This window comes from Vigna umbellata, chromosome 9 (assembly GCF_029865625.1).
Source record: "Vigna umbellata cultivar VRB3 chromosome 9, Vumbellata_1.0, whole genome shotgun sequence".
Classification (NCBI taxonomy): domain Eukaryota; kingdom Viridiplantae; phylum Streptophyta; class Magnoliopsida; order Fabales; family Fabaceae; genus Vigna; species Vigna umbellata.
In genome coordinates, this window is record NC_142173.1 from 49,420,043 (window position 1) to 49,432,172 (window position 12,130).

Here is a 12,130-nt window from a genome sequence, read left to right on the forward strand (position 1 = left end):
CATCATCTCCTGTTTGAAGTTTTGAATATGCTCTATATTGTTTCCTGTAACTAGTAGGTCATCAACATACAATGAAACAATCAGTGTCATTGTGCTTGACATACAAGGTTGTTTCTGATAGACTTTCCTCAAATTCAAAATTAAGCAAATATTCATTAATTTTGTTATACCAAGCTCTTGGAGCTTGTTTTAGACCATAAAGGGCTTTCTTGAGAAGATATACTTTATCTCCCTCACTTTCCTTCAGAAATCCTTAGGGCTGCTCAACATAAATTTCTTCCTGTAGGAAGGCTGATTTTACATCCAACTGAAACACTTTCCAGCTCTTTTGTGTAGCTATTGCAAGGAGTAACCTGATTGTGTCCAATCTAGCAACATGAGCAAAAGTGTCAGAATAATCAACACCAAAGATTTGGGCATCCCTTTAACCACCAGTCTAGCTTGGTGTTTGTTGATTGAGCCATCAACATTAAGTTTCATTTTAAACACCCACTTGACTCCAATTACCTTCCTGTCATGAGGCCTATCCACTAGGATCTAAGTTTTGCTTTTCTCTATCATTGACAAATCCTCCTCCATTTCATCTATCCACCTTTGATCCTTTTTTGTTTTTTTTATAGTTAGCAGGTTCACATAAGGCAATATTGCACCTTTCATAAACATTTGAGAGCAACCTTGTTCCTCTCACATAAGCATTATCCATTGTTTGATTTTGTCAGTCATCTTCTTCTTCTTCAATGCTTGAACTAGAAAACTTGAGTTTCAGTTCTGCCATGTTCTGACCCTTCTTTTCTGCATCATCCAGGTTCAACTCTTCATTCTCCATGAAGTAAACATCCATGGTGACAATAATATTTCTAGTTTGTGGCTTGAAAATTTTATAGGCTTTACTGACCGAACTGTAGCCTATAAAAATGCCTGGTGAAGCTCTCTTATCAAGCTTGTCACGCTTACTCTGTTGAACATGAGTGAAATACAAACAACCAAATACTTTAAGAAATTTTAGAATGGTTTATAACCATATCATGCCTTAAATAGTGTCATTTCTCTCATTGCCTTTGTTGGAAGCCTATTTTGAAGAAACACAGTTGTATTTGCTGCCTCTGCCCAAAACGTTTTTGGCAAATTCTTCTCATGCAACATGCATCTTGACATCCCCATGATGTATCTATTTCTCCTTTGACTAACTCCATTTTATCGAGGTGTGTAAGGGGATGTAAGCTGATGCTTTATGCCTGAATCTTCATAAAACCTATCAAATTCTGTTGAAGTATACTCCTTCTCATTATCAGATCTTACAATCTGAATTTTACAGTTGCTTTCATTCTCAACTCTTGTCTTAAACTTCCAAAAAACTTGAGCTACTTCTGATTTAAACTTCAAGAAAAAAAATCCAACTCATTCTGGTGAAGTCATCAATAAAGGTATTAAAATAAAGACTACCTTTTAAGGAAGGCGTTCTGTGAGGGCCTGAAACATCCGTGTGGATGAGCTGCAATTTGTGAGTGGCTCTCCATGTTGACTTTAGGAATGAATTTCTTTTTTGATTTCCAAATTGAAATGTCTTGCATGTTGGTATTTGATCATCAAGTTCTTGAAAATCAATTGCCATTTTCTTAGATTGCATTTTCAGCAACCCTTGGTGATGATAATGCCCACACCTCTTGTGCCAAACTTCTGTGATGTTCTCCTTGACAGGAAAGGCAGCTTGCTCTTCCTCCAATGGATTTAGAGCAAAACGTTTTCCTTTCATTTTGATTTTGAACATTTCTTGACTGGGTGCGTCTTTAATCTAATAAAAATTGTCTTCAAAAGCGACTTTGAAGCCTCTTTCAATCAATCGGCCAACACTCATTAGGTTTTGTTGAATTTCTGGTACAAAAATGACATCGAAAATTAACTTTATACCTGAGCAACTTGTTATTGTACCATTTCCCTTTCCTTTGACTGAAATATAATCATAATTGCCTATTTTGACTTTGGTGATGTTGGTTGGCTTTAAATCTTTCAAAAAGCTCCTTGTCATAGGTCATATGGTTTGTGCAACCACTATCAATCACCCAACTTTCATTTTCTTTACTTCTATCAAAACAGGTGGCCACAAATAATTGATCTTCCTCCTCCTCCTATTCAACAACTTTAGCTTCTTGCTCTTGTGATTGATTTTTGCTCATGCATATGACAACTTCATGTCCCATTTGAATGCACTTTATGCATTTGGCATCTGGGCTCCTCCAACATATGAATGGAGACCCATTTTGGCATAGTGTTGACAAGGAGGGTAACTTTTCTTTTCACCCTTTCCTTTGTTGTAATTATTTGCACTGCTTTGATTGTTGACTGAATGATTCTTCTTATAGTTTTTTGCTTGTTGGCTTTTGGCTAGAAGAGCGAGCACCTTCAGTAGCACAATCTTCCTTCATCAATCTATGTTGCTCTTGGGCTTGGAAGACATGTATCACTTCAACAAGAGTGATTTTAGAAATATCCTTTGTATTTTCCAAAGAAGATGCTTCATACCTTTCTGGTACGGTCACCAAAATTTTATCAACAATTTTGGAATCTGCAAAATTACTTCCTTATAATTTTATCTTGTTGGCAATACCCAAAAATTTATTTGAATACTCCTTGATTGTGTCAGACTCTTTCATCCTTTGAAGTTGAAATTCTCTCATCAAGTTAAGCACTTGCATGCTTCGAATTTTTTCATCTCTAGTATATTCTCTCTTCAGATAATCGCAAATTTCTTTTGCTGATTTGAGAGTCATGATCCTAGTAAAGATGGTTGTAGAGATGCCAACATAAAGACATGAGTTTGTTTTTTCTGTTCGGGTTTTCTTCTCCTTATGATTTTTCATCTGGGCCACAGTGGGATTGTCAGGCAGCGGAAGGATTTCATAATCTTCTTCTACTGCTTTCCAAAGATCTAAAGCTTCTAGGTAAGCCTCCATTTTAATAGCCCAAAGATCATAGTTTTCCCTATTGAAAATTTGAAGAGTTGCTTGGGAAAAACTTGTTTCAGAATCCATTCTAAGGTCCCGTAAGAAAAAAAGCTCTAGATACCAAGTTAAGGAGTGGACTTTAAGCTTAACTCAACTCCACAAAACTGGCTTGTAAGGTAAGGTTTGCGCCTACTTATATACTTTAAATTCGCCTTATCTCTAGTCGATGTGAGACTTCCAACAAGTCACACTAAAATCAAGCTCATCATGTAATTTCTTTCCAATAATAAAGGTTTATTTCAGTTATGTATCTGTCATTTGCTTATCTTGCCATCTTTTGGCCTAAGGACCAAAGTCATCATCATCAACACCTCCAAAGAAACTAGTTTGTGATGTTTGCTCAAAGTCTTCCTCTACCATAGACTGATATGAAATCCCAGAGATGGTGCAGGATGAAAGAAGTTTGATCCATTAATTGAGAGCCATTTTTTCTATTATGTGGCTTAGGATGAGTGTGACTTCCCCTGTATACTATTTCAGTAACACGTTCCTCCAAAGACCTTTCAACTTTCTTCTTTGTTGGACAATTTGGATAAGTGCACTTGTAATAATTGTGTGGATTCTCCCTTCCTTTCACTTGTTTCTCTCCATACTTCCTCCAATTGTACCCATCTTCTGATTTTCCTTGTTTTCTAATGGACTTGAAAGCATTGTTGGAGTTAAATTGAACAGACCCAGAAGTATAATTGTTTTGTATTTCAGGTTTTATTGAGACAACTTCTATGGAGAAGCCCTAAGTTGTTGCATATTCATATTTTGTTTCTTTCATCTCGGATGAGAAATTTGTTTTCTTTGCAGGTTCATTGAATATCATTGTGTCCTATTTCTTTAGTGGCTCCTGTTGTTCAAGCTGAAAAATATTAGAAAACGTAATTAAGTAAATCCAAGAGGAACATATTCCATTCCAAAGAATCAACAACTTGGAAACTTGTTGACAAGTTCTTATGTGGTAAGTAAGTCCAATGACATTTAATTTTATCCAAGTGATCTTGAGAGTTTTATCATGCAGACATAAATGAACTATGTTGAATATAATGAAAAGCTAATAATAATCTCCTTCTAATATACACATAGGTACTCTATTATAATAAAACAAATATAGGTTAAGGTCAACTAACTAAAGATAAAACATAGAAATAAGATAAAAATAATATTAAAATACCTAATATCACTATTCAAATATAATAAATATCAATGGGTACCAACTATCCGTCGATTTTATCTACGGATATTTCAAGTAGATGTATTTTTGCTATCCTTATTTCCTCTTACTATAAATTTTTTGTAATTATGTTCAAATGATATATGTTAATTAAATATTTTTATGTTTCATATTTGAATATTTCTATTTTTGTTTAATATTTTATTTATTGTATTTTTTTTTCACATGAAAATGTTTAACTTTCAATTTAAGTGTTCAAACCTTTCATTTATTAGGTAATATAAAAATCTTATCTTCTTTATTCTCTTATTAATAATTTTTATTTCATTTGAAAAATTAATTTTTCAATATTCGTTATCTCTTCTAGTTCAACTAGGTTGATATTTAAAAAATCTTCTAACATTTCTAAGATATTTTATCAAACCCCTACTTATATATTTATTTTCCTTTGTGCGGTTTTACTTCATTTTTATCCAATTATTTCTGAGACATATATTTGAAACATTTTTCTAATATTTTTATTTGTTGATTACTTTTATAATGTAAAATACTGCTTTGATATTTTATATATATATATATATATATATATATATATATATTTAATAAGTTATTATCATAAGTGTAATTTCATCACTATAATTGTATAAATAAATTTTATTTATTATAATATAATAATTTATTATCATTGTTATGAATATTTTTTTATCACCATCCAACATATATTGAAGTTGAAAAGATGAAAGTGATAATGTTAATTCTTACCATTACCTAAGCATTATTTTAGTAGCAAAATCAACTCTTTTCTAGCTTGAAACTTGCTTAATCCTCTCTTTTATCTTGCTTTTATAAATAAGTATGTTTTGGGCTACATTGATATAATATCATCACTAATCCCCTTATTTTGTAGCTAATTTTATGCTTAGAAGAACATCCACCAATGTATAGAGCTTAACCAGCCACAAAAGCAAGCAAAACAAAAAGAGAGAATTTTGGAATATTGTAGTTGGGATGTAGTTGGGCTACGACTGAGCTATATCTATCTCTAGAATGTTGTAGCTGAGGTGCAGCTGGGGTGCAGCTGAGTGCTCTATCATTGGAATTCTGCGGCTGAGTTGTAGTTGGGCAGCAGTTGAGCGCCACCCCTCTGGAATGTCACAGGTGGGCTGTAGGTGGGGTGCAACTGAGCGGTGATGATGCTCATGTGGAAAATTTGATCTATTTAGACCTGAAACGTGAAGAGAAAGGGGTCTTTGGTTCTTTAGAGGTGCATCTCACTCAAAGGAGAGCTTGAAGGGATGCTAAGGCTCATGGGAACACTCCCTTCTTCCTCCTGGGTTCTCCATCTTCTTCCATGGCCATTTTGTAAGCTTAAAGGCTCTCCATGGAAATGGAGAGCCAAACCCATCTTGTTGGGGGTAGATGTAACCTCTGAATTCTTGTGTATTTGTTGAATAATTTGATTATATATGTGCCTTTTCTATCAATTGCTAGTATTCTTGTTTCCGATCTTAAAGCTTGCATGTAATAGGAATATTCATGACTTGATTTTGGGGTTTCATGGATTATGGGTATGTAAGATGGAACCTTGAACTGAAACAAGAGTCCTTGTGGTCATTGATTCTAGGGATGGAAGATGATTCACATGTTGTCTTTAAGATCCTAGCTCTTTAATGCAGGTTTGCTTGTTAGATTTTCCAAGGGATTGGAGTTGAATGGAGAAAACCTAGGCTCTTTCACCTAAGAGATTAGGGCTAGAGTGTTTTTATGGATTGACTTTAGTAAATTGATGGAGAGGAGATGAGATTGTGTATGCACAAGAGTGAAATAGGTGAAACCTAACCTTAACAATGTCATTTCATATCATTTCTAGTCTATTCCATTTCTAAGTGCCTTTAAACACCAAATTTCAACCATGTAATTTTGTGTAAATTTATCTTTCTTGCACATGCTTGTAAATGGATGTTACATTCTTGAGTCTAAATAAGTTGTTAATCGCACAATTCTTTAGTATTACGAGTTTCTTGGGAAAATGATACCTAGTCTTACCATGATTTATTACTTGAAGCGATTCGGTGCACTTGCCGAACCACCTATCAGAAAACTCTATATTAAATTTTAATAAATTATTATTAATTCAATCTTTATTTTTTGTGTAATTTTGATTAAGTGATTATTATAATTTTTAGTAGTGTATAAAAATAGATATTTCATTAGAATTTAAAAACTTGAAGTAAAAAGACATTCAAAATATTTTTTAATTTGAGTTTTTTTCCTTTTATATTTTTTCTAAAAATATTTTAAAATTTTATCAACTTGATTTAATTAATGTTTGTAATTTTAATAAATGTTTGCTTCTCATGAAATTTTATTTGCTATTCTAATTTGAAATATATTCAATTATAATTTCTTTCTAAATATTTGATACTAAAGAGTTGAATTTTTTTTATATTGAATATTTGATAATATTATGTTTTATTTTCCATATTCTTTTTTATTAATTAATTAATATTAAAATAGTAAGTAAGCACGTATGGATATGAATATATACTCGATATTTGGTAAAAATGAAAATAAGACAAATTTGATACTAGTTGAATGAGGATATAAGGATGGAGATAATTTTTTTCTCTTGAGATGTTAACGAAATTATCCACTCCATTGTCATCCCTATCCAAGCATATGCATAATTTATGAAGATATAACATTTCATGATCATTGTTCAATAATAACTTTTGTCGGTGTTTAACCTTAACCTTCGATTCTGCTCAATAACCCGTTGAATCATTAGAAAACTATTATCAGTATAATTTGATTGGTATGTGTAGAATCCCAAAATTATTTTATTCTCTTGTCAGATATGTGGAAGAGTTAACACATCACACTGAGAAACAATTGAACATGAATAGAAAAGGAGGTATGCATAGTTCTTCATTGAACTTTGTAGTATCCAAGCCAGAAAAAAGTGTTACAATGTATTAAAAGTTCATCGCACTAGGCTGATAAAAGAAAATTCTTGTAGATGAAATCAAACCAGAATAGAAGGCTAAAATAATTGCTTTCTTCTGCTTTTATGTCCAAACAAAACCTTCTGGCTATACTATTTGTACATTGTAAGTTGCTCTAGTCCCCCCACCTCCCAATAACATTATACATTTTGATTTGTACAGTTCTTATTGAGTTAGGATCAGCTTCAACTCCCCTTAAGCTACTGAGATCATTGCTATTATGATTCAAAATTGAATCCAAATATCCCTACAAGGGCTTCAAATTCTTCCTTTTGATTCTAAAACTACTCGTGCCATTTACACTTCGTTACATTCAGTATTTACATCTCTAGATTATGACCGATGCAGGTGCTTCAGAGGGATGTTGTTGCTCACACTCACATTGTGTCAGGATTGGGTTAAAACAGTTTGATCCTTCAGGAACAAGCATATGGCTGTACAATCATCAACCATGGAAACATACTTACGTTTCCATGCTTTAACTGCATGGTCCACTAACAATTTAGCTGCCATGGACCTTTTTGGTGCTGAAGCAACTATGTCTATTACTTCACTGTTTGTTAGCACATCCCATACCTGTAAAAGAAAGAAAATTTAGACCCTTTTGATTGAGATATAATTTGGGGAATAATAATTGGTTGTTGCTTATTATTTGAAAGCTCTATTTGATCAAATGTTTGAGATCTTGATACGAAAATGCTTACCCCATCAGAAGCCAGAACCACAAACTCATCCTGCTCTGTAAGTTTTCTGTATGATACATCAGGGACTGAGATGAGACCATAATCTTTTAGGCAAAAATTTCCGAAGGCTCTTGCCATAGCCAGTCCAGGGCGACTCCCATTTGGCCTCCATATTCTATTTACTCTTGGTTCTTCATTTACAGAAAATATTTTACCTCCGCAATTAATGATTCTTAAAGCTTCACCTGAGTGACATTGAAGAAGAAAAGCAAGTTAGACACAGGGACATTTCAAAGAGTGTCTTATCTAAATAAGTTCTTTTAGCTTATTTCAATAAGGTTTAGAATCAACTTATCAATAACCTCTCCTTTGATTTGATAAGTTCTTAATGAATAAGGGCTTAACTAATCTATTTAACCAAATTTTAAGATCAGAAAACTTAGATTAACAGTTAATACCAAGACCTACTTGGAATATCTGGGGTCAAGTCAACAGTAAGTTGAACAGGAATAAGATGGTTGTCATCTGCTCTTCTGCAAAGAACTGCACGTGAATCCCCCAAATTTCCAATTATTAATTGGTCACCCTGAAATTTAAAAAGGGGAAAGAATGTGGTTAATTATAACATTCTTGCAACATTGACAATGAGATAATGAAATTGAGAATGTCTAATTGTACCTGTTTGATAACAGTTACAGCAGTGCTACCTCCAGAAAACCCTTTAGAGTCTATGTTCTTAGCAAGGTATTCATCCATTTCAGTGAAGCACTTCATAAAGCTTCCCTCCCATGAAGAAAAGGACGTATTTTGGTTATCCTCAACATGCACTTTACTATGACTACTTCCATCTGTAGCATTAGTATCATTGTGTTTGATGACCTTTTGTTGTGACTGTTTGATTGATGCAGAGAGTTTTGAGGGTAGTTTGTCACGTATAGACTGTGAAAACTTGTGCCCCAGAGGACCATGACCATCAAACACCCCACAAAAGATCATGTCCTTCTTTGCAGTGAAGTCCTGATAACGTATCATATTAACCATTAATCCAAACCATGAATTCATTCACTACGAACCATCATGTTTTAATGATGGAAACCCCTTATAAGTTAATTTTATATCTGCAATTTCACCTTCTAAAATGTAATTTTCAACCTTAAAGACTTTAAGGAAAACAATTCCAGGCAGATTGATTGAAAGGGAAATATAAAATGAAGCCAAATTGCGAACATATACATCAAGAATCTTACCTTCCACACAGTCAATGCATCTTGATTAACTCCTTTTGAACCCTTTTTGCTGTACATTGATACAAACTCAGAGGACCCTCTTGACATGATACGGTCCCCACCGTGTTCACATGCACCATCATCATGGTTATGGTTGCATGAACATTCCACATCATGTACTGAAACACGACTGCAACACCCTCCCATGATGATATCTCAAATGCAGAAGATCAATTGCCAAAGATTTCCGGAGAAAACAAGTGAAGGAAAATTGCATTCAAGGAGGTTGTTTTTGTTTTCTTTAGAACAAAGGATGATTAGACCTTGAATTCGAATGAGAAAAAAATGTTGGTGTTTTGCCTTTTATCCGCACTGGTTTAGTCTGTTAATTTTCGTATTAAGTTGTCGCAATGAACTTAATTTGGATTATGAGTTGATTACTTGAACTGGTTCAATTCTAATTTAGATCAATATCATCCTAATCTATCCACTGTATTTTCTTTATTTGAGGATAATATGGATTTGAAAGCTAATTTGACAATTATATTTCAGTTGTTTTGTGAGTAAGTTTACAAATAATCCGAATTGACAAGTAACCAAAAAGAAAAAAGAAAATGTTTTCTTTTTTACAAGTTAAAACTAGTAAGTTAACCCGTAATACATAATTAGTTTTTTTATAAAGTAGAAAATAGTTTTTAAATTTTTGTGCTGTATGAAATAATTTTTATGCCCAGTTTAATAATATTTACCATATGAATCATGCTTACTTTTTTTATAAAAATAAATATTTTTTATCATTAATTCAACTCGAACTGTTCTCAAAAGTTTAAAAAATTCTGATATTTTTTAAAATGTATTATTTATAGTAGTTGGTTATAATAACTTTTAAATAATTAAAATTAGAATAACTGAATTTTAACTATTTATTTCTTATTACTTTAACCCAAAAATCCTTTTAATTTTTTTTTTCTGAGTTTTACGAAGAGAGTTTACTAAAGTATTTATTCTTTTCTGCCACAAACAGAGTATAGATGATATTGCGCTGAAAAGTATATATATTGTATTTTAATAAATAATTAATATTATTTTAATAAAGAAGCTCATTTGATTTTAAAATAAAATATTAATAGCATAATAAATGTAAAATATAAACGTACGAGATATGTAATGTTATTTTAAAAAGTTAACGCACAAGTATAAATTTGGCTACTAAAATAATAAATTATTAAGTAAATAAATAATATTATTTTGCATTTTTAACTGTACCAATGATGACATTAACGTTTAATATTAAGTTTGAAATTATATTCCTTTGACAAAAGAGTTTGAAATTACAGTTTAAAAAAATAAACTAATTGTTGTATTTATATAAATATAATAAAAAGTTTAAGTTTCAAAAATAAAATTCATTCGATATTAACCTACGATAACAGTTTGCCGATATATTAATTATAGAATAATTAATTTATAATTAACTAAAAAGCTAGATACATAATAATCTGATTTGAGATATTATTGATTATATTTTTTCTTCTAAATTAATTTGTTATTCACGTAATTTGAACCATCAATATGCTTAGTTATAACATCCTAACTCGTTGTTAGCTATTATTTTAAATTTATTTGTTTAGAATAACTAATTAATAAAAAATAGAAATAGTAGTTATATTACAATATGAATAGCATTTATAACAAGAAAGAACAACAACAATCTCATTAAGTATTAAGCGGAAACAACATTTCCATCACGTACGCTGGTTAAAAGAAGCTCCATAAGATATATTAACATCAATGGATATTATGGAAAACTGTGATTTAGTTAAATTTTTGTTTCTACATTGAGTCGTCGTAACCATTTCCTGATAAATGACTATGAGGGTGAATTTAATGCACACATACACAACTAAATAAACTAATGAATCAATTTACACAACATTTTATATTTAAATACGATTATTTTCGAGTAATAACAACAAAACAATTATTAATTTCAATATATTTCACATATTTAGCTTACAATTATCACAAACAGAACTTCGAACTCAATCCAAAATCTCATAATTCTCATCAATATGATCATAAAGTATATGTTATATAATTCATCATAAAGAATATGTTATATAATTATTGTATGTTACATGGTCTAGACCGAGCTATTGGAGTATTGAGCCGATCAGTTCAGTTAAACATTATGTCTATATTGAGCCGTAATTAGGCCAAATGTTGAGTGACTCGTATTAGGTCGTAACAAGACTAACGTAGGAATGGGCTAATAAGTTTAATTGGGCTAAATCGAACAGGATAGGGTCAATGAGTCAATGATATGATTATGTAGGTAATAAAATAATATTTTAATGATGTTAACAATATCTGATTGAAGATATTGATAAGCTATTTATGAACAACCGACTCGACAAAAGATAAGTTTGTTTTTATTTTATTTATGAAACACTTATAAATACAGTGACAATGCCGAAAGTAAGGTACGTTGAACTAGATCCAAAACAATCCATTGTGATAAACAAATCACTAAGCTCATGCCTAACTTGAGCGTCAGAGTACATTTTCCAAGTACCTCCCCCCGATCAAGAGTCGAAGAGTGTGTGGTAGGAGATTTAGAGGTTGGAAGAAGGAAGCGCACGTATGGAAGGTTAGTCTCTCAGCCCTACACAAATATATACCGAAACAATTATCAAATTGATGTAGCTTAACCTTTTCAAAATATGTATATATAATAATTTTATAGCAAATCTATACAGCGTTTTTATTCCAAAAAAAGAAATTTTGTTAGATTTATATCTTAACAAACTATTACAAGTTTTGGTACCCAAATTCACTTTTGGATTCTAAATTTCAAATAGCCATCACAATATTACAAAAAAAAAAAAAAATAGGGTAGATTCAAAATTTACAAAATAAAATCACAAAGATGAAGTTTACAATATCATGTCAAGCTTCCTTATTTTTAGAAGAATTTGGTAGTAATATACTAAAAAAATAATTCTAGAATTATTTTTCTCCTAATAAGAACACATAAAATCTTGAGATTAAA

At 31.6% G+C, this 12,130-nt stretch overlaps 1 protein-coding gene and 1 pseudogene across 1 annotated transcript; both read right to left on the reverse strand.

Annotated features, from left to right (window-relative positions):
• Positions 1–3,245: 3,245 nt before the first annotated feature.
• LOC148193761 (putative WRKY transcription factor 33) lies at positions 3,246–3,816 on the reverse strand (annotated as a pseudogene).
• Positions 3,817–7,481: 3,665 nt separating this feature from the next.
• LOC148193762 (putative protein phosphatase 2C 74) lies at positions 7,482–9,285 on the reverse strand. Its single transcript, XM_088099106.1, has 5 exons — positions 9,100–9,285; positions 8,531–8,869; positions 8,321–8,438; positions 7,874–8,097; positions 7,482–7,745 (listed from the first exon to the last, which is right to left on the reverse strand). Exons 1-5 carry the CDS (start codon positions 9,283–9,285, stop codon positions 7,557–7,559), a joined length of 1,056 nt encoding a protein of 351 aa, XP_087955232.1. The 3' UTR covers positions 7,482–7,556.
• Between the last annotated feature and the right edge of the window lie 2,845 nt (positions 9,286–12,130).

Coding starts and splice junctions, on each gene's coding strand:
- LOC148193762 (XM_088099106.1), bottom strand. CDS start 9,285: ATGGGAGGGTGTTGCAGTCGTGTTTCAGTACATGATGTGGAATGTTCA. Junction 8,870..9,099: donor ATGCATTGACTGTGTGGAAG/GTAAGATTCTTG, acceptor ATACGTTATCAG/GACTTCACTGCAAAGAAGGA. Junction 8,098..8,320: donor CTTGACCCCAGATATTCCAA/GTAGGTCTTGGT, acceptor AATGTCACTCAG/GTGAAGCTTTAAGAATCATT.